This window comes from Aegilops tauschii, chromosome 2 (assembly GCF_002575655.3).
Source record: "Aegilops tauschii subsp. strangulata cultivar AL8/78 chromosome 2, Aet v6.0, whole genome shotgun sequence".
Lineage (NCBI taxonomy): Eukaryota > Viridiplantae > Streptophyta > Magnoliopsida > Poales > Poaceae > Aegilops > Aegilops tauschii.
Window position 1 is genome coordinate 628,765,517 of NC_053036.3, and position 27,050 is coordinate 628,792,566.

The 27,050-nt window shown below is 46.8% G+C and overlaps 1 protein-coding gene across 2 annotated transcripts; it reads left to right on the forward strand.

Annotated features, from left to right (window-relative positions):
* Nucleotides 1-21,995: 21,995 nt before the first annotated feature.
* On the forward strand, nucleotides 21,996-25,201 carry LOC109746566 (pentatricopeptide repeat-containing protein At4g01990, mitochondrial). 2 transcript variants are annotated; one of them, XM_073509450.1, is made up of 3 exons: nucleotides 21,996-22,583; nucleotides 23,641-24,883; nucleotides 24,966-25,201. In XM_073509450.1, exons 1-2 carry the CDS (start codon nucleotides 22,140-22,142, stop codon nucleotides 24,877-24,879), a joined length of 1,683 nt encoding a protein of 560 aa, XP_073365551.1. In that variant the 5' UTR covers nucleotides 21,996-22,139; the 3' UTR covers nucleotides 24,880-24,883; nucleotides 24,966-25,201. The 2 variants fall into 2 exon arrangements, with proteins under 2 accessions (XP_073365551.1, XP_020161276.4); XM_020305687.4 differs by having other exon boundaries at nucleotides 22,031-22,583; nucleotides 23,641-25,201.
* The last annotated feature ends 1,849 nt before the right edge of the window (nucleotides 25,202-27,050 follow it).

Here is a 27,050-nt window from a genome sequence, read left to right on the forward strand (position 1 = left end):
TTTATATATATATATATATAATAAGGAGGCACTTGCGTACGTGAGGCTATGGACCTGGTGGGTCCCCATTGTCATCCTATCCAAGTAAAGTGATCTCCTCGCCCGAGCACGCTTTCTACCCGAAACAGTCAGCGCCGGCCGCCCCGCTTCCCGGTGCAGGCGATTGCTCTGCCTTCAAACGACACAAGTGCCGTCTGTCCGTCCATCTGCCGCACACATTAATGATACGCGGTTGCCGAGGCAGCTACTCCGGCGTCACACGTCCGTCCCTCCGCCGGCCGCCTACAAAGAGGCTAGCAAAGAGGGCGATGAAGCGGGCGAGGTGCTGTTTGGCGAGACCGAGGACGAGGCAGAGGACAATGCCGGCTCCGACGAGTCCTCGCTCCGCTGGCGTCGACGACGCCCTGCTCCGTCGACACCCCGCGGCGCCAACAACGAGGCAGAGCACACCGCCGACTCCGCCGAGGCCCCGCGGCGCCAACAACGAGGCAGAGGACACCGCCGGCTCCGCCGAGGCCCCGCCCCACCAACAACGAGGCAGAGGACATCGCCGGCTCAGCCGAGGCCCCACCGTGCCGGCAACGTGGGAAGGATTTCCACCGCTCCGCTGAGGCGTCGCCCGCCGGCAACGAGACAGAGGCATCGCCGGCTCTGCCGAGGCCCCGCCCCGCTGCCAACGAGGCCGCGCCACACAGAAAACGAGGAAGAGTAGAACACGGTAGGTCGCCGCCGCTCGGGTCCAAGTAAGGCCACCACTGCTACCCTCCGGTTGAAGCCAAGCTAGGCGGGTTGACCATTGACGGCCGGTTAGCTTCTTGGCGGCGACGTGGAGTCGGAGAGCTGCGCTGGAGAAGAACGCTGCTTCTACTTAACTGCTGGTGCAGTTGGCTGACTGACACGTGGGCCCAACAGGCCACACGTCAGTTATGCAACTGCACCTGCAGTTAAGTCACTGAAGCTTCTGTTCGGCTCGGCGGGACACAGCTGGGTAGCTTCGGTTAATTAATTATACCTCCAGTGCACCCCTTTTTAGTTTTTTTCAAAAAGGAGGATGACCCCCGGCCTCTGCATCTAGGAGATGCATGCGGCCACAAACACCCCTTTTTAGTTGAAGAATGTATGAAATGTAATGAAATCCGGCATGTTTATATGAAATCCGACTGTGTATGAATGAATTTATTTCGATTAGTTCGAATTCCTGTATCACTGGCATTGGATGAACATGCAAAACAATACGTACTAGCATTATTCCCAGGGTGATCACCACGTTTGCAGCAGTTTCACATGTACTCCCTCCGGTCCTTTCTAGTCTGCATACAAGTTTTGTCTGCAGTCAAAGTATCTCTACTTTGACCAATCTTATACAAAAAAGTATGCACTTTCACAATGTGCGAAGTAAAAAGGAACAGAAGGAGTACAAAGAGTTTGAGCAGCTTTTTAGCGTTTTTGTACATTGCAATCAAACACACAGGCCTGGCAATTCATAGAGAACATTCAAAACAATCGATGATTATGCATCTCAGCGACTCACATGTCAGAGGCAATATTTACTTCACAACTAAAGAATAAAGAAAAAATTGATCGCCGCTGCTGACAGCAAAGGGCGTCCCATTCGAAAATATCAAACGCATATCTTGCTAAAATCAATGAGCAAAATTTGACAAGGTTGTCCCGTTCCAAAATATCAAATGCCTACGATTGTGGAATGGGCAGGGTTTGCCATCAGTTCGGACATTGACATGGCAACTCGTGCTAAATAAACCAGCTGTTCTTTTTGTGCAGTTCCACCAAAATCAACCAAATTCGCGCGTAGCTTGTATGATTTCGCCCTTATATGTTGCAACGCCTTGAACTTATGGGCACCTCCTTTCTTGTGGTGGAAATGAATGATTCGATGTATTCATGAACATTTTGTGCAGTTCCCGTTGAAATCAAGCTAAGCACCCCTGTTTGCACAAATACAAAAAAGTGATTAGTATAAAGCAAACTGTACTATGAATTGACAGTTTCAACAGGCACATACATGGTCCATGTAGAGCACACTTTTAGAAAAATGGAACTCACCAGAAAGAATCCTAGAACAACATTGTACTCGCGCATCACAGCAAAAAAATGGAGATTTGTCAGTCCTTCTGAGCTGAAGTTAGTTTGGTCTTGTGGGGAGTAATGTAACCATCCTTCAACTGCTCCTTCTGATGAGAAGATAGACAGTGCTTCTTCTCCTGGCATAATCGGAACTAGTCACTTCACGTACTCCATATTCTTCTTCAGAGGAAGATGATCCTGTTGTGCAAAGACAAGAGGACTACTAAATGCTAGCATCCATGTTTGCTCAAAAAAAAGGAAAGGAAATATTTAAAACAGCACAGATGAAGCACTTCCCAAGGACAATACCACTTATTCATGACAGTATCTAAACAGTAGCACAACACCAATAGAGATGACAAAGCTCAATCATATGGATGAAATCAGTGGGCGAGTACCAACCTTTGTCAGGAGGCTGATTGTGTAGAGCATACAGATGAAGCACTTCTCGGGAACCATCTGTTGCTATCTACGGGGGTGGCCATGCTTACTATATACTCCTCGATTAGTTTAATGTTTCCAACATCTTCTTGTGCAGTTCCACTAAACTATATGGTATCTTCAAAGAAGATCCCTGTTTGCACAAGTAGAGATAATTACGTATGGCATCAAATCAGTGGCAAAACAATTGCTTGTTCCAGCCATAGCAATAAATTAAGATGCAAAACTATATCATCACTTGTGTCATCACAGTTCCAGTGCTTCATTACAGCACCGGGAGTTGATTTTTGTTTTTCTTCCGCTTGTTCTTCCCCGTCATCACTTGGTTCAATAACAGACAAGCTTCGCCTTCAATGTAAGATTTGGCATGTCAATTAGGGAGCACAAGTATAGTACTAAACTTAATTTTCTGATGAAAGTGGCAAAATACAGGCCAGCAGTTGTGAAATATCCTTATCTTACCTCAATGGGATATTACGGTGCACATATAGGTTGGAAGTCTTGTCTCCATTTATGCAGTTCACTAAAATCAAGAAACATTATCGTACAAGTAGCACAACATATGAAAGCACACTCCAGAATCATGTGAAAGAAGGCTAGTACTGACCTCTCATGATGCGGAATTCAAACAACTCACAAGAAGAAGATCTGAACCAAATTCGCCTTAACGGATAGGAAGTAAGATCTCCTCTTGTGCAGTTCCACTAAGATCAAGCAATCAAGCAACATTGTCGGTGTGACATTTTGGTTGAACTGCACAAAACACTCTTAAAACAAAAGTGTTTTGTGCAGTGCAACAAAAGGTCACAATGGCAACGAGGTGAAGTAGATAACCCTGTTTACACAGAGGTGCAAAGGAAACAATTAGTGGTCAATAACGGTGGATGACACAGAAGCCAACAAAAAGAAGCATCTACCTTATCTAAATGGGAAAGAAAGCAAGACAGTAGCATTTCTCAAACGGTGGCATTGATTAATATTAACATAGAGATTATATTAACAATAAAATTCGTTAAACATGTAATTTGCTTTTAACTGTGGCATTGCATCAATTTTCCAGCGGCATTATTAGAGGGTGTTTGTTTACAGGGACATTTTGGTGTAGGGACTAAAAAAAACTCCGTGTCAGTCACATCTAAACCAAACAGGAGGGACTTTTCGGGACTAAAAGTGGGCATTTGGGACTAAAGAAAGAAGACCCCGAGGGAGTCTTTTTGGGACTTTTTCCAACAGTTGCCCCTGCCACGCATCGCACCTTGTTTCTATTAGTTCATTACTAGGGGTAACATGGTATTTTATCATGTCATTTAATAATCTCTAGTCCATGTTTAGTCCCTGGAACCAAGCAGGTAGGGACTAGGGAGTTTTTAACCAAACAGGGCCATAGATTAACAACAGCTAATGAGTTGCACGGGACAGTGGACGCACCAGCACCATGTGCATCTACCGATGTACTGTGGTCATGCACAGTCTGTTGAACAAAGAACAAACAACCAAGGAGCATATTTGTGTTGGTCCCAGTTTTGTTATCTTTAGACACCTTTCCCTATGTGAGCGTAGCAAATCTAGTCCTGCTCAAACTCTACAGCCTTGTCCCTTCCTTTCCTTTTTGAACTAGTACTTTCGCCCCTTCCTTTCCTCTTTGAACCACGTCCTAGATTTATGCGATACAACTTTCCCCACTACTTTCCCCCATTCCTTTCCTCTTTGAACCACGTCCTAGATTCATGCTATACAACTTTCCCCCTTCATTTCCTCTTTGAACCACGTCCTAGATTCATGCTATATACAACTTTTCCCACTACTTTCCCCCACTCCTTTCCTCTTTGAACCACGTCCTAGATTCATGGTATACATGCAGCTAGAGCAATGCATGTGGAGTAAGTAAAATATACCTTAAGGTTCTTGGGGCGTGGTTCGGTGGGCGACGGGACGGCGGCGAAGAAGAAGGGTCGGAGGCCCTCCCGTGCCGCCGCTGGGTGGAAAGTGAACAGCAGCGCCGGTAGTGGATTCCCTCCCTCGCCGACGGCGACAGCGTTAAGCCTCCTTCCCTTCCCGGCGGACGGATCCTGCCGGCTCTTTGAGCAGCAGTGAGGGGAGAGAGAGGCCAACGAAGTCTTGTTTAGATCTGGAGAGGGCGAGAGAGTGTGAAGAGAGCAACTACAAGCGCTGAGGATCCAGCTCCAGCGGGAGAGGGCGAGAAAGTGTGAAGAGAGCAACTACAAGCGTTGAGGCTCCAGCGTGTATATATATACTGGAGAGAGAGTGTGAAGCGTGCAAACCCTAGAAAACATTTTGACCAGTCAAAGAATCCTCCTGGCAAAAATTATGCTCAAGTGTAGTTATCGAACCCGAGACCTCAAGTTTGATGAGCGAACAGGCTAACCAGCTACACAACCCTCCCATTATGTTCAACGAGAGGAAAATAACCTTTTATACATTCCTGCATTCGTGTGATAGGCATGTCGTGTTTTTGTGTGTGTGTGTGTGGGAGTCATTAGGATTTCAATCATAATCGTGTCATGTGGCTTTGGTGGTAAGACTATCCACAGTGGTGCAGAAATAATGCAGCCTTAGTCACCTTAACTCTCTCCACGTAGTACGTTGGGTCCCACCAGTCAGAGGGTGAAACAAACAAATTAATAAGAAAAATTAAAAGCGCTAGCGGTGTATCTTCCTACCTCACACATCTCGCTACTGCTCGGGAACACTGTCCAATTGATCCCTCTGTTCGCTCACGTAAGTGAATCCTTATTATAACATGCACACAAATTTTGGGCACTTGTATTCGACTTAAGTCAGTGTGCCACCGTATCTCGTATACTTACTACTCCCTCCGTCTAGGTGTAATAAGTCACGTTAGAAGGTGCAACGGGACCAAGGTGCGTGCGTGTGCGTGTGTGTGTTTAACAGCATGTGTGTGTTAGAGAGTGCGACAGATCGACCTACTCCTACAGAGATCTGGTGTGTAGTGTACGATTTTAGCCGCGAGAGTCGGTGCATCCTCTCGTTTCAGGGCGTGTCCGGTAGGGACATGCGTAAAGCTGCCACACCCGCTCCTGACTAGCCTGTCCCACCCAAAGCCCCTCCACCGCCCGCGCGCACTTCCCGCCCGAAACGGTCAGCGCCGCTCCAAAGAATCGGTGTCGCATTCATGCCCGGGCAGAGCGGACGCGACCTCTCACTGGCGCAAGAGTGATGGTTGCTTCGTCCGTCCAACTTACTGCTGGGTCTATGTGATTTGACGGCTCATTGGTCTTTATTACTGAGGTGGTAGGACTGCTGGATGTCCCACGCTTTCGGCGAAAGGAGGTAGTAGATTACAATTTTCTCCATTCTTACAGCGGAGGAGTGCAAGAGCAGTGAAAACACATAGGCTCAGTGATTACATGGCCCACCTCACACTATCACCGTGCGACACCTAACTCTTTACATAGTACTCCCTCCGTTCCTAAATATTACTAGATGAGTCCCCGCTCGTTGCCGCGGAACAGCGGTATATCTCTCTGCGCAAAATTATCGATTTCATAGAACTAAAAAAAATCTATAACCGCATGACAAATGTGGTAGCCAAACTAAATAAACTCCCATCATCATTTAGATCATCCCACATAAGGAAAAAAGATCAGCCAACTCCTACTGCATAATGGGATTATCTTTTTCTTTTTGACATGTTAATGGGACTTAAAAGCTCACTTACATGCATGCTACCGGTGCATGCTTGCATGCAGACATGTTGATGTGATTTAAAACCCACTCACATGCATGTGCCACGGTATTTCTGCATGCTTCCATGTGGCTTAGTGCTGAGCCGCTCAACGTCTAGATCAGACGGCTATTATGACTGATTTACTTCATCTAACGGCTACGTCAATTTTGATGATGTGGCTCAAGGAGAGGATAGAGAATTCCTAGTAGTGGGGGCTAGCTATTACTAGTAGATACGTCTTTGTAGAGATTCCACTAGGTGAACTACATACGGAACAAAATGAATGAATCTACACTTAAAATGCATCTATATACATCCGCATGTGGTTAATGGTGAAATCTCTACAAAGACTTATATTTAGGAACGGAGGAAGTACTAGTATAGTACTAGTACGTACTGTAATTTATCAGCGAGATAAATTTGTACAATGCTATGAAGCTTCCAGCTCCTGTTACATGTATCTTGCGTCCAAGGTTGCCCGTTGCAACATTTCATCAAATACAAAGGAGACTAACATGCATGCTATTGCATCTCAATGATTGACAGATCATAGCAAATATGTACTCCCTCCGTTCCAAAATAAGTGTCTCAACTTTGTGCAAACTTTAGTACAAAGTTGTACTACTACTAAAGTTGACACTTATTTTGGAACAGAGGCAGCTAAAGAAAAAAACGATCCATGCAGTCCCTAGCCCTTGAACCGTGAACCCTGACCAGGCTTCAATTTGCTGGCAACGTTCGAGCTTCCTAATAAATGAAGTTTGCAACCTTTTGACCATCGGATCATTTTGTGCAGTTTCACCAAAATCGAGATGAGCATCCCTGTGGCAAAGAAATTGAAGAAGCGTGATTAGAATAAGATTACTAGGACTAGTTGATGAGACATAAACTCATCACAAATACAGTACGTAGAAGCCAGTAGAGGTATCAGGTATGTGCGGGGCAAAGAAGTAGAGAAATATCCACAGGGAGTGATGTGGGCAGCTGGAGCAGTGGTGCAAGCCGGCTGTAAAGGGAGTTGTACCTGAGGGACGTAGCTCGACCTTGAGGAGGGCGGCGGGAGGCAGCAACTGCCCACGTCGCTGCAGTGAGCAAGGGCCGAAGGCAACCTCACCGGCTTTGTGAGAGAGAACGGCAGGGACACCTGATCGGGACGTGCCGACAGTGGATTTTCGCCGTCGGCGACGGACACCGCATCTACACTAAGCATCCACCCCTTCCCCAAGCGGACGTGATCCGCCGGGATGTTAGAGATGTGGCCACAGTCGTTTTGTGCGAGAGAGTGTGAAGAGAGCAACCCCAGCAAGCAACCGTGTAGGCTGGCCCGTCCTGACTATGTATATAGTGGAGCGGTTTCCTTTTCTCTCCATATGAACCTATCATATTGCGTACGTGCCACTGAAGAAAAAAATATATTTATAAATGACGCGGCACCTACTACTCGTTCTCCTATAACCTTGCGCTTGGCATCTCCAAAATATTAACCTTGCGATTGGCTCTTCGCCTCTTCGGGAAGTCGAGCAATAATGGTAGTGAAGTATATATCGTTCTGGCTATATGAGACCGAATGAATTGTTGCACGTCCACCACGTGGGCGAGGGTCGAGGGGCGAGGGAGAGTGCTACTACATACGGAGCAAAATGAGTGAATGTACACTCTAAAATACGTCTATATACATTAGTGTTTGGAGTATGTACTAGTAGTTCATATTGAAATCTACTAAGGACATATATATTCCAAACAATATGATATAATCTCTATAACCAAGGTAGTAGGGACGAGGAGTAAACGGAGGGAGTAGTAAATTTTTCTCCTCGTCCTGCGAGCCACCGCGCGCATGGGCGAGGGAGAAGCAAGCTTCACCTCATCCTGCGAGCCACCGCGCCCGTGGGCGGGGGAGACGGTGTACTAAGCAAGCTTCTCCTCGTTCTGCGAGTTGACGGGACACATCAAAAGTAATCCAGTGTATAGAGCCTTGCCTCTAAGGTAGGCCCCACATGGTTTGCCTCTTTTTTTAATTTAACATAACGCGTCAAGTCGCAATTTGTTTGTTCACCCGTGGTAGACGATCCTCCCTCCACCAAGTGGACAACTAGTACACGTGCCAAATTACCACGTGGGCTGCCTTTTTCGTACAGAAATGAGCTCCACCGTGTACCCGCGCGGGTGTGGTTGGGAAAGAGACGGGAGTACGTGCGCCGTGCATGCACCTCTTCTCTTCGTGCACGTCCCCCACCTACGTGGGTGTGTGTGAGAGATACAAACCGCGTTCGTGAGTGTTTTTTGTTTTGTGGTGGGGGTGGGGGTGGGGTGGGGGTTGATTTCGTGAATTATTTGTGGGAATATGTGTCGATGACATCTCAAACAAAATTTTGCATGCAATGTGTGTGAAATGGAGGCCTATCCATATCATACATAGAGGGTCGGGCAATCCACGAGAAGAGAGGGAGGGGTCATAGCTATCGATAGAGTCGAAGAGAGGATCAAGTACGGGTGGGTGTGAGATCGATGAAGAGAGCCATCGAAATTGCTTGTGTGTGTGCAAGTCAAAGATATAGGGCGACTGGCCTACCGGAACGTTAGAGGGCACATGTCAAGTTTGTGTGTGGCAGGGAGACATGACTAGAGCGCTTGATGTATTGGTGTGTGTGGGGGAGGGGGTGGGGGGAGGGGTAGGCAGAGGCCTAACTATAGAGGTAGAACGACTCGTATATGTGTTGAGAAGGAGAGACCCAGCTATGTCATGAGGGAGATTGGTCGACATCCATACATAACTGAAGGACGGGAAATATGATGGGACAGAGAGAGAGGAGAGAGAGAGGGAGGGAGAGGGAGGGAGAGGGGTAGAGTGCTGGATGGGTGATGGAGTTGCTTCTCGGAGATGTTGGGAGAGGCCTACTAGACAAACTGAGGGTGGAACTGCAATGTTATCAATAAGAGTGGGGATGTGTTTCTGTGTGTGCCTGTGCGTGATAGATCTGTCGGGACGCATCCATGGATGATGAAGGGGAACCATGTGTTTGGTAAGCAAACCTAACTAGATCGGTAGATCAATTGTTGTTTGTCGGAGGAAGGGAGAGACACAACTAATGAGGTAGATCGATCGATGTGTGGGTAAAAACGAGTTATAAGGACCTAGCTGGCTATATGTATAGCGAGAGATCGGTCGGTGTACGTCCATTTGTTAGAGGCAAATAAGGCCCAGCGAGACGGATAGACAGAGAGAATGGAGCTAGGAGGTGGTGCGAGAGGCCCAACTACTAGCTGGATAGGGGGAGGTGCGGTTGTGAGATCGATTAAAAGAGGGGTGAGAGTTTACACGTGTGTCTGACCATATGAGAGACACGAGGCAAGGACACATAAAGGAGGAGATTGAAGCTGTGTGTGTATGCTGTAGGCAGGCATCGCTGGAGAGGTTTATCGATCGGTGTGTGTCGGAAAGGAGTTGTGGAGACTCTGGGAGAACGACCTAAAGGAAAAAATGAATGTGTCCGGTGGATAGAATGCCGAGGGAGGGGAGGGCGAGGAGGGCGTGTGCATGCACGAGAGAAAGTTAGTGGTAGCTACAAAGGTTAGAGGACTGTGTGGGTGTAAGAGACTAACAAAGATCATAATTTGATATGAAAGCGGATTCATATATTTGAATAGGAGATCATAGTGTTTTAAACATTGCATGCATGAATATAGCGGTGATACACGTGTTGTGCACATGTTATACCATAATGTGATAATGCATGGCGTTTGCAACTCACAGCTAAATGCCGAACAATCTAAACCATACTATACATCAAACAATCTCACATTTTATTTGAATTTGTGATAATGTGCGGCGTTTGCAGCTTACAACTAAATATCGAGCAATCTAAACAATACTATATATCGAACATTCTCACATTTTATTTGAATTTGTGGTAATGTGTGGTGTTTGCAACTCACATCTAAATACTTGTAGGCGTAGGGGGCGGGGCACCATACATAATGTGATAAACACATTATACATATGAGACATGGTTTAGATTATGAAGATCTAGCTAGAGCTAGAAATGTAATGTGATTTGAAATCAAAATAAAGTGGATTCAAAAAATCTAGTTCGAGTTCATATAGTACACATAGTTCATATGTAACTCGATACTGATCATGTGGTGTGCTGTGAAGATAATACACAAACGATGGTTTAACTTGACAATAATGATGATTGTAGATCTTATTAAAACAGAGAAACGAATTCAAATGCTTTGACTTCACAACAATCATTACTGTAGATCTTATTCAAATTTAGTTCATATTGAAGCGGTAGTATATACGTTTGGAATGCACTAAAACGTTCATTTGAGTAGTAGGTTGCATGCATTATACACATAGCGAAATATTTTAATTGAACATAACATGAATTCAAAGTTTTGAATGACATTTGTAGTGCGCATTGATTTGGTACAGTACACGTTAGGCTTGTCCGGAAATTTCAACCCGCGCCTTGTTAGCCTGAAATATTTAAGATATATCTTTGTCTCGTTGTGCTCCGACAACTCCCTCCATCTCAACTCGCGCCTTGCTATTCCGAAATTACAACGCACGCGAAAACTCCCACCTCTTGTGAAATCCCGACACGCGAAATGCCCGTGGTACCCCTGAACCGAAAGAACCGCCTCAAATCGGTGGGGGGTACTTTCGTAACTTACCCCACATTTCGGACAAGCGCGTCTCTAAGCCATGGTTCCCCACTGCCATCCCATCCGCCCACCCATTCGTACACCGAGGCCGCGAAAACCCGCGATGAAACCCCACACCCTGCTCCGTCCGCCACCCAGCCGGAGCTTCTTCCCCGACAACGTCGTCCACAGCAACACCTCGACGTCCCTCATCCACCGTACCGGATGAGGATCCGCCGTCGATCTCATCGTCCCGCCGGTTCAGCCACCCCGTCCTCCACCTCCAAGGAGCTGCCCCGACGTTCCCCTCATCTTTCGCGCCACCTCCATTCCCACACCGCCGTCTTCACCTGCACCACCGGAAGAGCATCATCATCACTGTTTCCTCGGATGAAGTTGCGGCCTAATCGGCGCCACCAAAGAGGTTGTACACTAATCGCCGCATTTTCTTCTTGATTCGATCTCACGGTGCTGCCGGCGCTCGGTCCCGAGCCGACACGGCGCGGCTCCATCCACGGCGGCATCGCCGGCCACTTCCTCCACGGCGTCGCTCCCTCGGCGGCGACGTCCACATCAGTAGGAGCTGCTGCTGTTTTAGCTCTCGCTCGCGCTGCTGCTCTGCTCTTTCTCTCGGTCCCCTGCCTGGTCTGCTCTTGCTATTGCTCTTGCTCGCGCTGCTGCTCTCGCTCTTGCTCTTTCTTGCGATGCTGCTCCGATTTGGCTACACTTCAGTCGACTGAATCGACTTTTGGGTCAGTCGATTTCCAAGGGGTGGGCTCGCCGGGGTGAAGGAAGAACCAGCCGCAGTGGGGAGGGGGGCTCGCCAGAGAGGTACCCCACTATCTATCTTAGGGTTCAGGATGGGGGCGGTGGTCGCCGGCGTTGGCGGGGCGGTGGCGTGGGGATCGCCGGAGGAAAAGCTCGGCACGGGGGGGGCCTAGAGGGATGGTCGGGGCGGCGGCGGACAGGCGGTGGGGAGTGTTTTCGGGGCGGGCGGGGCGGCGCACCACCGGCCGCGGGCGGCGGGGGGCTGTTGTTTGGCCGGTGGTGGCTGGCGGCTCAGGGGGGTGGAGGTTGAAGATGAACCGCAGGCCCTTGATTTCGTATCCAACGGCTGCAAAATCGACTGACCAGAGATGAAAAAGTCAGTCGACCGACGTGTAGCCTCACCTTGCTAGTGCGTTCAGTTTCGACAGCAAAATTCAGTTTCGACAGCAAAATTCAGTTTGGACAGTTAGGTTCAGTTTCGACAGTTAAGTTCAGTTTCGATAGTTAAGTTCAGAGATGAGCGGCTGATGTATTTTACATCTAGCACTTTGTGGTTATGTATTTTACGTCATGTATTGGAGATGCTATTAGAATTCCACTCAGGTTAACGTTGTTCGTTGTCTCTCTTGTCCTGCTTCAGCCTCGGCGTCGTACAACTCACCGGAGCTGCTCCAACGACGAAACCCTCCATCACAGCGGAGCAGTACCTCGGGCTCCATCTCCAGACGCCTAAGATCTTCTTCCCCTCCTCCGACAGCAAAGTCAGCCGGAGCATCCTCACCGGCCAACCCAATCACGCTGAGATCGACATGGCTTCGCCAAAGAGGTTGTACACTTGTTGCATCTCTTTTTTACTCTACATGTTATATATATTGTCCACTGAGCACACGGATTTGTTCCTTTAGTGTCTCCTTGAAAGAAAAAACGTAGGAATTTTAATTTTCACTTGTCCTCCTTTTCAAATTCCTATTCATGAAGTACAAGACTAAGAGATAGTAGCATAATAGCATTATAACCATACATTTTCTTGTGGTTTGACTTAATCTCACCATGCTTCTTTGCATCCTGTGATCTTCCAATTGTTGTGAATCAAACACCCAGATTGGCAGAAATCCTGTGTTTTTAAATTCTCTGTTTTGCACGTGCATTCCTATCCTATTCCTGTCTATTTCCTATCCCTGCATTGTTGGAATCCTCCAATTCAAACGAGCCCTTACAGAATTACTTCTCTTACAGATAGTTGTCAAAGAAAACCTTGCGTGGTTTGTCCCGGTCCTGTTGCGCCGTCGTCCACCCTAGCTCAGCTGCTCCAACGACAGAAGGGTCCAGCAGAGCAGGGACCCGGCCTCCAGACTGTCTTTCGCCGCCTCAGATATTCTTCCCCGCCGCTGGCAGCCATGAAAACTGCATTACCATCATCAACCGAGCAGATGACCTCGAGGACTACACGGGTCCGCAAGAGAGGTCGCACTCTTTCGTGTCTGCTTACGTTATGCATCGCTTAATATTACATGCTACTTTATCGTCCTGTTCACCGATTAGACTCTGAGTCAGCTCCAAACTAATGGTCAAACTTGAGTTTTTAAATGGTTGTGGGGTACATATCGGGGCCGCTATCAATAGTATCTATCTACTATCTGGTTAATCTCCGGTGTCTACTATGAGTTTCATGTTGGGTGGGAAACAAACAGTAAAGCAGCCATTATCTGTATTTATTAACTGAAGCCATTATCTGCCTGCTATTATTGGTTTTGGGTCTATCCACAGGTTGCTACCATCACTCTGGATTTCTGCATGCACTCCTTACATAATCTCACTATGTTTTATTCCTATGCATGACAGTTATGGTAAACAATGGAACTGAACATGTAGAGCAAAAGAGACGAGCCTTGCGTGGCAATATAATTTCATGCAGATGTCGCTCCATGGTAGGTGCAAAGGCAGCCCCCCCTCCACGCATTTCGGATTGTAATCGAGAGGAAGATATCTGTTCTGAGGGGGATTCAGAAGGAGAAGATAACTCCTATTTACCCCCTGAGGTCTTCGCTCTAACTTGGCATGCTGATGTTGGTTATATCATGCATATGGTGTCTTGCATTGCTTACTTTATACATCAAATATGTCATCTGCTTAGTTTAGACATCCTTTGTGCGAATGCCATCTGTTTAGTTTATTCATCGTTTATGTGAATTATGCAACGCCACCTTGTTTAGCCAGGCATCATATATGTGAATTTTGCAATGCCATCCTACTTAGCCAGTCATCTTATATGTAAATTATATCAGGCCATCTTTTTTTTTGTTACATATTACATTCGTCAACAATGTTAGTACATTCAACTGCTCTTCGTGTGCATCAGCCATTTGACACGGTGATGGCAAATTCTGGAGTGAAAACAAGGTCTTCTGAGCAGACTATGCTATCTGACGAAGCGCATATCTCGCTGGTTACGGATAGCTCCTCAGAGGAGGATTCAGAGACAGATGACCAGTCCTATCCCCCCCCCCCCCCGAGGTGTATGCTCTAACTTGGCAGGGTTATGTTGCTCATATCGTGCGTATGGTGTCTCGCATTGCTATGCCATTTGATTAGTTTAGACATGCTTTGTGTGAATGCCACCTGTTCAGTGTCTAATTACCATATATGTGAATTATGCATTGCCATCTTGTTGCAAGACATTATATATGTGAATTATACAATGCTATCTTGTTGCAAAGGCATTATATATGTGAATTATGCAATGCCATGTTGTTTAGCCAATCATCATGTATGTGAATTATATCATGCTATCATTTTTTTTGTATTACGCGTTCCATTTGTCGACAACGTTTGTATATTCAACTACTCTTCCTGTGCATCAGCCATTTGAAGCGGTGATGGAAGTATCTGGAGTGAAAACAAGGTATTCAGAGCAGACAATGCTACCTGCTGAAGCAGACATCTTGCTGGCTACAGAGAGCTCCTTAGAGGAGGATTCAGAGACTGATGACCAGTCCTATTTCCCCCCTGAGGTCTATGCTCAAACTTGGCAGGGTTATATTACCCATGTCATGCATGTTGTCTTGCATTGCTTAGTTTTTACATCATATATAGATTGCCATCTGCTTACTTGCTTACTATATAAATCATATATTTGAATTATATCATGCCATCATGTTTACATAGTACATACACATCATCTATCTGAATTATGGCATGGCAACCCATTTAATAAAGACATCATATAGTTATATCATCTCATCCTGTTTAGTGTTTACAGTCATCATATTTAGAATTATGGCATTCTATCCATGAATGTATGTGAATTATGGCATGCCAACCTATTTAATAAACATATTATATAGTTATGTCATGTCATCCTGTTTACATAGTCTCATATTTTGAACTATGTCTTTCCATCTTTTTTAGTTAGCCATCATAATGTGAAATTGTGTCATGCTATCCTGTTTAGTTAGCCATCATATATGTGAAATTGTGCCATGCTATCCTGTTTGGTTAGACAACATAAATATGAATTATTTCATGCCCTCTTTTATTCCCCACTATCCATTGCACCTGTCTATCATATAATGTCTATACTTTCAATTACTTTTCTTGTTTATCAGCCATTTGAATTGGAGAGCGTGATGGCAGTATCTAAGGGAGTAACAACACGGTCTTCAGAAAAGATAGTGCTACCAGTTGATGCAGATAGAACCACGGTTGTACTTGCCCAAGGACCAGATCCACCACACATAACCCAGACTCTCGCAGATTGTACCCCTACCCAGTTGGACAGAGAACCAACTACACCCCTTTTAACCCCAACCCCGGCAGATAGTAACCCAGTTCCAGTTGACACAGCACCGTCTCCACCATAGAGCACCCAAACACGAGCGGTTAGTAAGGGAACTGCAGTGCCCAAAGCACGAGGACCACCACTCCGAATCCCAACTCAACGCTTAAAGGAGAAGAAGATTTGTTCTCAGGTCAGGTTCTGTAGCTATGGTTCATACTCCTTTGCTCTTGCATTACTGTATTTACTCATACCAACTATTTGCAAATTTGAAGGATGGAATTGAAACTCCAATGGCGCAACAGGTATGTTTTAAACCTGTTTCTTTAACTGGTTTGCTGTTGTAACCTGCTCTATGTTGATTTCAGTTTCAATTGAATAAACAGTTATATTCTCATGTCATGCACATTACAAGTGTTGTTATTGCTCTATAGTTACCCACACTTATATTCTGTCTATTCTGCTTTGTCTTGAACAAATATTATTTGAATTGTGTCTCTATCTTGATTTGGCAACAAAAACTAGAATGATATAGACCATAAAGTGACCATGGCACATAGATATATGTTTGTTTCATGCTGTTATCCTGTCCACTTTACTACTGAACTCATTTACCAAAATGAGTTTCATATACAACATGGTAAACATGTGATGTGTCTGCTTGTTTCTCTTTTAGAATGCGGACAAAATATTGGAGAACAGTACCGCGTTATCCAATGGTAAAGGAAGTAATGCAGATAAGGTTCAAGATAGTGAGACATCCCTGTTGGTCTCCAAGAAAGCTGATAAAAACTATCTTGACGACAGTGAGGGAACCCAAAAGTCCTGTCTTGATGTAGTGTTCGAGTTACTGGCCACTACTGCTGGCACAAGCTCTTCGAACTCGCTGCCTGAATCAGTTCGTCTTCTTGAGTCTCAACTTCAAGTTGAAAGACATCGATCAGATGTGCTGCGACAGGAAGCTGAAGGACTGAGGAAGTCCCTGCAGAATTCAGATGCATATTTTCTGGTGCAACAACAAGCGCTGGAGGATTTAAGCGCCAAACAAGAGAAAGTTAATAAGCTTGCTAAGCATCTTGCCAGCATTATGGGTACCCAGGATATTGTTTCTTGAGATCTTCTGAAGTGGTTTCAGTTTTGGATTTGTTTTGCTGCGGCGTTTATTTGCGCTGGTCGCCAACTTTGACAACCAGTGTATATGATATGCTGCTTTGTTCCCTATATTTGCACTGGTGGCGAACTTTGATGCCCAGTGGATGTAATATGTGTAACAGCCGTGATAGCCTAGCATAAGTTGCTTGCTTATTTATTTCCTTGTTGTCTTGTTTATTTGTTTGCTTGTAGTCAGTGCAGTTCTTTTTAAAACTAGGCCACAATAACCATGGGCTAATATTTACTGTAGTGACACTGGGCCTCCTACGGGCCGTAGAAACAGTGGGCCTTCTACGGGCCGTAGAAACAGTAGGCCTTCTACGGGCCGTAGAAACAATGGGCCTTCTACGGGCCGTAGAAACAATGGGCCTTCTACGGGCCGTATCATCAATGGGCCTTATACGGGCCGTATGACCATAACGGGCCATCGTTAATAGGCCGTATTTGATAACGCTATGAAAACGGCCCAACGTATTAACGGACCACAAACGGGCCGATGTAACCACGGGCTGAATTTGGCCCACAAGCAGAAAATGACAGTAACGGGCCGTAAGTAAACGAATGCTGGAAATGAGCCCAAGAATAAATGGGCTCTGAGAAGGCCGAAAGATAACATTTGCTGGAAACAGCCCAACTGAATAACGGGCCTTAATGGGTATAAAGTGATATACTGTTCATTACGGGCCAGTTTCACCACGGGCCGTTAGTGGGTGTAAAGTGATACACTGTTCATTGCGGGCCAGTTTCACCATGGGCCGTTAATAGGCCAAGAGTTACATAGGGCCTCATATGGGCCGAAAGACATCATGGGCCATACATGGGCCAGATGTGAAAATGGGCTGGAATCATATTGGATGACCCAGATGACGCTACTGGGCCTAATTCGGATAGGGCGTAACGGGCCTTGGGTTAGCGGGCTGTAAATGGGCTATATGCGAACAGGCCGTTAACAGGCTTTCCATGGGCCGGCCTTTTCACACGAATGGGCCTCCGTTGGGCCGTGCCACGTGTCGACGTATCATAGGCGCCTTCTGTCCAATGAGTGGATGACATCTGTCCCAACAGTGAGCCGACACGTGTTTCCTCCAGCCAATGATGATTTTACACGCGGAAAATCCCCATTGGTCGGGGCTGTTAACGGGTTATCGGATCCAAAACCCGACCCGATAGCTTAACGGCGTTCCGTTACGGTGGATGCCACGTGTCGGTCACCCTTGACGAAAGCAGTTCTGTGACACGCGATTTAACGTCATGGAAGTGGACACTTCCGTGATGATAATTTTGGTAATGTCATCGAACACTTCTACGACAGCACAGGTATGACTAGCTTGATTATGTCATAAATTTGTCATGGATGTACATGCATGACAAAAAACGCGACCTACTGTGACAAACACGTATCATCACGGAAGTGTATTTTTTTGTAGTGCATACTAGTGACACTATGTTTGTCTATGTATTCACACATGTACTCCCTCCGTCTAGGTGTGTAAGTCATCTTACGAAAACCAAATATTCCCAAAACACTTAGGCGCGGTGCATTAAATTCTACCTCGTTTCTTGTTTCTTGACATATCAACCAATAAGAGATGTGGGGTGTGCATGCTTTTAATGACTTGAGACTACCAAACACGACATGCAGTGGTTAGTTCATTGCATGCAATGCTATTAATTAGCAAATGAACATTAAGTACTCTCGTTTTTCCCTCCTCCTTGGTCACGGTGCACAACCTAAAATGACTTACTCACCTAGACAGAGGGAGTACTAAGTTTTCGGTTAATACAATTCTAGCATGAATAATAAACATTTATCATGATATAAGGAAATATAAATGACAACTTTATTATTGCCTCTAGGGCATATTTCCTTCATTCCCCGCATCCAATTTAACCCGGGCCTGAAAGAAATTCCGAGAGAAATCTTGTGATGTGATGTCTACTACACAACCTTCTTCTTGTAGACGTTGTTGGGCCTCCAAGTGCAGAGGTTTGTAGGACAGTAGCAAATTTCCCTCAAGTAGATGACCTAAGGTTTATCAATCCGTGGGAGGCATAGGATGAAGATGGTCTCTCTCAAGCAACCCTGCAACCAAATAACAAAGAGTCTCTTGTGTCCCCAACACACCCAATACAATGGTAAATTGCATAGGTGCACTAGTTCGGCGAAGAGATGGTGATACAAGTGCAATATGGATGATAGATATAGGTATTTGTAATATGAAATTATAAAAGCAGCAAGGTAGCAAGTGGTAAAAGTGAGCGTAAAAGGTATTGCAATGCTTCGAAACAAGGCCTAGGGTTCATACTTTCATTAGTGCAAGTTCTCTCAACAATAATAACATAATTGAATCATATAACTATCCCTCAACATGCAACAAAGAGTCACTCCAAAGTCACTAATAGCGGAGAACAAACGAAGAGATTATGGTAGGGTACGAAACCACCTCAAAGTTATTCTTTCTGCTCGATCTATTCAAGAGTCCGTAGTAAAATAACACGAAGCTATTCTTTCCGTTCAATCTATCATAGAGTTCATACTAGAATAACACCTTAAGACACAAATCAACCAAAACCCTAATGTCACATAGATACTCCATTGTCACCTCAAGTATCAGTGGGCATGATTATACGATATGCATCACACAATCTCAGATTCATCTATTCAACCAACACAAAGTACTTCAAAGAGTGCCCCAAAGTTTCTACCGGAGAGTCAAGACGAAAACGTGTGCCAACCCCTATGCATAGGTTCATGGGCGGAACCCGCAAGTTGATCACCAAAACATACATCAAGTGGATCACGTGATATCCCATTGTCACCACAGATAAGCACGGCAAGGCATACATCAAGTGTTCTCAAATCCTTAAAGACTCAATCCGATAAGATAACTTCAAAGGGAAAACTTAATCCATTACAAGAGAGTAGAGGGGGGAGAAACATCATAAGATCCAACTATAGTAGCAAAGCTCGCGATACATCAGGATCGTGCCGAATCAAGAACACGAGAGAGAGAGAGAGAGAGAGAGAGAGAGAGAGAGAGAGAGAGAGAGAGAGAGAGAGAGAGAGAGAGATCAAACACATAGCTACTGGTACATACCCTCAGCCCCGAGGGTGAACTACTCCCTCCTCGTCATGGAGAGCGCCGGGATGATGAAGATGGCCACCGGTGAGGGATCCCCCCTCCGGCAGGGTGCCGGAACAGGGTCCCGAGAGGTTTTTGGTGGCTACAGAGGCTTGCAGCGGAGGAACTCCCGATCTATTGTTGTTCCCGATGTTTTTAGGGTATATGGACTTATATAGGCAAAAGAAGTCAGTCAGGGGAGCCACGAGGGGCCCACGAGACAAGGGGCGTGCCCAGTAGGGGGGGCGTGCCCACCCTCGTGGCCACCTCGAAGCTTCCTTGACTTCAACTCCAAGTCTCCTGGATCACGTTCGTTCCAAATATCACGCTCCCGAAGGTTTCATTCCGTTTGGACTCCGTTTGATATTCCTTTTCTTCGAAACACTAAATAGGCAAGAAAACAGCAATATGGGCTGGGCCTCCGGTTAATAGGTTAGTCCCAAAAATAATATAAAAATGTATAATAAAGCCCGTAAACATCCAAAACAGATAATATAATAGCATGAATGCTTTATAAATTATAGATACGTTGGAGACGTATCATGATGCTGGTACAACATATATGAATTCTCCCACTTTACTTGCAAGCATTTTTTAGCAGCCCCATGAAACCATCTAGGAGATTATGGATCTGAATCCAGATGTCTATATGAATAGTTGAATTGAGCTCAGCTTCGTGTACTCATCGCAGGGTGCAAGAATGACACAAAAAACTATACGTCCACAGGTCGCTGTCCATAACCTCCTCTCGGTCACCGAGACATGAGAATGGCATCATGTGCAGATTTTCATCCAAAGATCTGATTTAACCTCTTGAGCAAGATCCCGAGCAGATTGCATATTCTTATAGAGCCAGAATTCACTATACTCCATGCATGTCCGTGTTGGCCCGAGCGATGGCCATCAAACGAGTAGCCTTAGTCAGGTTTTGATCCTCCTTTTCCACGACATCATCTAGAGATCGTCCTCCGTCAAACCCAACTCCATCATTGCATCTAGATCGAATTGTTCCTTCACCACAGAAGTCGAAGATTTTGCCGCCATGCCTCCCCCGCCCGAGAAGAGATAACTGTTCATGGGCTTTGAAGAAACCCTAACTCTCATATCTCCGAGGAAACCCACCAAGGCCGGGAAGCGCTGCAAAGAGCGCCCCTGGGACGGCCCGGTCGAAATCCAAGCGGCTAGAGGGAGGAAGGGATTGGAGGTCTCAATGCGAGCGAGAGAAAGAGGAAACCCTAACAAGAGGGAACCGGGCAACACATGTTGCAGACAGTCGCCAACACCCTTGCACCCTATCACTTGAGCCATGTCATGCTGCGGATTCTTTTTAACAAGTTTATTATATCATTGGGCTACACTATTAATTAATCCAATCCAATACAATTATTGGGCTACACTATCAACATTTTCTGTTCTGGAAAAATCTCAAAAAAAAGTTCTAAAAACGCGTCGGCTAAAAAGATCCGCCGCCGCCAGATCTGACGATATCCAATGACCCAACCTCGTCCTCACTATTGCAACAAAAGGCAGTGTTGAAGAACTTTTACAACAGAGATTATGTTGCATGAAAATATTTACAACAGAGGTTGTGTCGCAGATTTTTTTTCCAGCTTTGCGACATAGATGATGTCGCGGAAAAGGCTTTTGCAATATGGATGATGTTGCGGATTTTTTTTATAATGAAAGATGTTGCACCAGCAGCACTAGTGCCATTGTCGTCTTCGTTTTTCAACTTTGCCGTTGTTGCCGAAATTTGTCAGCATGCGGCCGCACGACATGTCGGTTATGCGCGGCTTCCGTGGCGCGAGGCCGAGCCGGAGGTGTCGCGACGCTGGTCCTGCACCCGCTTCGTTGCCGGCGATGGAAACCTCCTGCCGGGCTTGCGCCGCGGCGGAGACGGCAAGGGGGATGCGTGTCGTCTGCCAGGGAAGGCTGTGTCGTTCTCTCAGTCCCTACTGGATTCATTGGACGAGGCTCTTCCCTGCTAGTACCTCGGCGCGACGGCCACCGCTCGGGTTCGGACACCCTAGTTGCTCCACCATGATCTGGGAGGCCAACGCCGACGGAGTTACCTTCTAGTCGATCTACAACATACCATTTGTTGCGGTTTGCTTTCTGAAACAGGTGACCAGTTGCAGAAATGGGAGTAGCTACACAAACACATCAGTGACCAACGTTTCACGAAGATAAGGATGAAGGAGAGATGTGGTGTGCGGGCCTAATCAAGACGCGTGGCAAGCGTAGGACGCGGTGGACGTAAAAAAAAAAAAGATCGATCAGTTGCACCCGAGCTTTTCCAAACAAAAAATCCCCATTTCTTTTGCGACCGCACGGCGGCACGGGTTCACAACAAACCGGCGCCCGGTGCTTCATCGTCGCCGGCTCCACCCGTCCTCTCTCAGAGTCGGAACCCCCAAAAGGCCAAAACCCTAAACCCATGGCGGCGCTCACCCCCTCCGCCGGCGCCCGCCTCCTCCGCCGCCTCCTCTCCACCGCCGCCGAGGTGGCACGGGAGGCGCCGGGCCCCGCCGCGAAGAACACGAAGAAGGCGGCGGCACGCCCCGTCAGGAAGCGGGCGGCGCGCGCCGTCGCCCCCCAGGACGCGAAGGAGGCGGCAGAGGCGGCGCCGGATGCGGAGGGCGCGAAGAAGGCGGCAGAGGCGGCGCCGGATGCGGAGGGCGCGAAGAAGGCGGCGGCGGCGGGGACCAAGGACTCGCGCCCGCTGTACCGGCGACTGTCGGCGCTGGGGAACGCCGGGGAGGGGAGCGTCTCCGCGGTGATGAACAAGTGGCTGCGGGAGGGCCGGGAGACGCGCTCCGTGGATCTCGAGCGCTACGTCAAGGAGCTCCGCAAGTACAAGCGCCATTCCCAGGCCCTCGAGGTACGAATGACTATATCCCCCTCACCTTTGACGCCCCAGCACGCTCTGTCGCCTTCTCTGCTTGTTGGTTAATGGTGCTCTGCTTAGGACCGGATTGGTACCAGAAAGATGGTTTTTTGCAGTGTTTTTCTGCGATGTGCTCAATTAATTTAGAACGGAGTGAGTAGATGAAGTGATTCGGCTTTGCCTCCTCCAGCTGATTTATGATTAGATTGTGCGAATGGAATAGAAGTAATCTTTGTGAAATCTTAGCTTTGCGCGGTTCATTCGGCGCCCTTGGATGCAAGGATTTTCCGGATTCATGATGGAACTATACTGTTTCCTCTGAAATTGACTTTCAAAAGCAGAGCTCTGTATTACGGGTATGTTTGGTTGATGCCTCAATGCAGATTTTTCGCCAACGAATCCTGTGCCCTCACTTGGTCAATTGTTTTTAGGAAATTGTGAGGGGAATGGGTGGGCACTCATAGACATCCCAAACTTTTGCAACGAGCCAAGCAAGAATTGAAATATGAATGGGCTGCCAGAGGTTTGGCAGCGCTAATGTGGGCACCAACCAAACACAGCCTACATATGTACACCCCAGAAATAATTTTGCAGGCTATATTAGCAAATGCTTTAGCAGCATTGATAACCTCTTTTCTTAGCGGTAATAGAAATATTTTGATAGAGCTTTTAAACATCCTTCGAACTAGATTCTATGAGCATTTCTGCAGCACATCACACCACAGAAGCGTCAAACCAGTCTGCTGAGTGCTGACCCTTTGAATGCTTGTTCTGTTTCAGTGTTTTCTGATGTGTGTATAAAATAATATGTTATCAAGCAGAGTAGGGAGGAGATTTGATATGTTCAATGTTCCATATTTCAATATCTGTAATAGTATGTTATCACAACTATGTGCACAGCACAGTTGTCTTCAAGGCCAGAAAAAATTTACTTGTAGTATGGCTGGAGTTCTCAACTCATCTTCTTTCATACCTTCTGTTTGTACTTCTGCCATTGGTGTTTAATTACGTCTGTTGTACTTATGCAAGGATTTGTCTTTTCTTGTGGCAGTTGATGGATTGGATGGTTCATACAAAGGGTATGAACATGTCGTACACTAACCATGCAATACGTTTGGATCTCATCTACAAAGTGCGTGGCATCGAGGCAGCTGAAAAATATTTCGATGGCCTTCCTGATCCAGCCAAGAACCATCGAACCTATGGTGCACTTCTGAACTGTTATTGCTCATCGAAGAAGGAAGAGAAAGCAACAGACCTTTACCGCAAGATGGATGAGCTTGGAATCTCATCCAGCACTCTGCCCATCAACAATCTCATGTCCCTATACATGAAGTTAGGCCAGCATAAGAAGGTTTGTAGCCTGTTTGAGGAGATGAAGGAGAAGAATGTTAAACCGGATAACCTGACGTGCTGCATTCTGATGACCAGCTGTGCGGCATTGAACAAGATAGATGACGTTGAACAAGTTCTAAAAGAAATGGAAGAAAAGGGTGGGGTTCTAGGGTGGTCTGCATACAGCACACTGGCTTCCATCTACCAGAGCGCTGGTTTGGTTGAAAAAGCAGAGTCTGCTCTGAAGAAACTTGAGGGCCTTGTTCAAGATCGTGATGGCAGACAGCCTTTTGACTTTCTCATGAGTCTGTATGCTTCCGTAGGCAATCTGAGCGAGGTCAAGAGGGTGTGGGGCGTGGTTAAGGACACTTTCCCAAAAGTGACTAACACGAGCTACTTCAGCATGCTGCAGGCTCTTCTTAAGCTCAATGACGCCGATTACATGAAGCAGGTCTTTGAGGAATGGGAGTCTAATCATGAGTGCTACGACGTGAAGCTGACTAATGTGATGACTCGAGCCCACCTGAAGAATGGCATGGCCAAGGAAGCAGAACAGTTGTGGGAGAAGGCCAAGGAAATGGGTGCATGTTTTGACTCTAAAACATGCGAGTTGTTTCTCGATCACTACATGGGGACAGGGGACATGAAATCAGCGCTGAACTGGGTGGAGAATGTGACGAAGCTCCCCAAGAAAGCAGGGAAGCTGGATCCTGATAAGATCCCGAAGTTCTCCAAGTACTTTGAAGAGCAGAAGGATGTGCAAGGCGCTGAGAGGTTCTGCAACTGCCTGAGGGCGCTCGGGTGCATGGACGGCAAAGCATACGAGTCCCTCCTGCGGACCTATCTGGCGGCCGGCGAGACGAGCCGCTCCCTCCGGCAGCAGATCAAAGACGACAAAATTGAGATCTGCTACGACATTGGGAAGCTGCTGAAGAGGTTGGGCGAGGGACGATGAAATGGTACCTGTTTCTGCCCCTAGCTTACGTCGGTGGTTTCTTCCGATTCCTTCCATGAACGAATAACAGAAAGCAGATATTTTAGGTGAGAAGTGTTGCCGGCCCTTGTTCTGGCTCATCGGCGTTTGGTGCTTTTGCAAGAAGAAGCAGAACTAGGCCGGAGCAAAGATTTTTTACTCTAGCACAACTTGTAATCTGAGGAGGGTTTTCTCCTACATTTCTTTCTTTTTTGCCTTTTCGCCTTTCTTCTGTATGTATTGGCTGTTTCAGACATCGAGTACTGGAGCAAGGATGCTACTACTACAGGATCGTTTCTTATTCTGTTTCTGCGTGCAGTCAGTTTCCATGCTCGTGCCAGACTTTGTGAGCAGCAGATGAAAACTGCAAACAACAACCAGATAACAAGACTGTACTAGCAATGTTCATTCATAGTAAAAACATGTCTGAAAACCAAGGGAATATACCCTCCCTTACTTCGACCTCCATTGGGTGCAACAATGAAATCTGAAAGAAACACATTGACTCCGGTTCTTCATATAACCCGATTCAGTTCTTATGTTCTTCTTATGCTCAAGATCGGCACCGGAGCGGCCAAGGGTCTTGCTTTCCTGCAGGAGGCAGCAACAGTCGAGCTTTTGCAATGTATGAGATGAAGTTGGTGTTACTGTCGTCGGTTGCTTCCCAGCATCAGGTCCAGCCCTCTCCTCTACGTGGAGGTTGAGAGTTGCACAATGTATGAACTGAAGAGAGCAAATAATTCAGAAACAAAGCAGCACATCCATTACAGCCTGACAACACAGACAAACGCGTCAGATTGTGATCTTATACACACCATCGTGTCGCGTTCGCGTCACGACCCACAGCCACGCAGTGCAGCTAGCGAGGTCGAGACCACAACAAAATCGACAGTGCGGTACCTGTTGCCAGGTAACAATGGTGAAACCTTTGCAGTCCCAGCTGCCACTCTTGCTCACGGCACAAATCAAACAAGCAAGCTTCACAAAAAGGATCAAGTCACTCCCTGTCTCCATCTAGTTCGTAACCAGCGTGCCACATCCTAGACGCCTACTCTGGTCCCTCGGCTACCTGGCCCTGCACCCTCCGCAGGTCCAGCCCCAGCCCCAGCGCCCCCTTCTCCTCGCCCCACCACGACCTGCCTCAGCATCGCCATCGTTGTTGACGACGAATAAGGGGTTCGGAGCTCGGGCAACCGCTGCTCGGACGGGTCCTTGCATGCCTCCAGGACCAGCTTCTTGTAGTCCAGGCACCGGCACAGTGTTTGGAGCTCGGGCAACCGCTGCTCGGACGTCAGCATAGGGTGTGCCTGCATTGCACAAGGATACACCATTAATGGACATAAGCTACTGCTGATTTTCGATCGCCTCGCATTTTTCACTGAGGATGAGCCAATACTCTCTTGTATGGTGTGCAACTATTAGTCTGCAGCTAGGTTCCATGTGAAGTAACCATCAGGTGACCATGGTTGTGTGACGATCACAACTTCATGATGCCACCAAAATGCCATTCCTAGATTGCAAGATCATTTCTTTCACTTGTCTAATAATTACCTTCAAATGGCAAATAGAAATAGGCAAACAAATAAATAACAGTAACAATTAGCTTGATCAGCTTTCCCACAGGCACAGAAAAGGCAACACCCACTGAACCTTGTAACCTATAACCATGATCACAATACTGAACTGGCAAGCATCAGACAAGTTGTGTGATCGTGATAACTAGTAATAACTATCAAGGGAAGGAGGTAACTCGGATGCAACGGAAAGTTTACCACCTGACACTGTCGGTGACGATAATAACGACGGTGGGAAGTTGTAGTATATGTGTGACTGTAGCGGCAACGAATCACACACCCTCTCAACCTGGGATGTGTCGATCGACGTCCCATGTGAAACAACCTGCCATGACCGACGAGCTTCCCGAATGAAACAGGAGCAGGTGCCTCCCCACTGCACCCATGAGAGCATGGTTAATAGTATAGCCAGCTACTGGGTATAAGCCAGTGCCATGTCATCTACAGCCCATCTTATAGCCAACATGTATAATAGTACATCAAAAGAGTGTACTACTTTTTTATTATGTGGCCCACCTTTCATTCTCACAAAGTGCCTAGGAGCACGTGCTAGAGCTGGCTCTTCACGAAGAGCCCGCT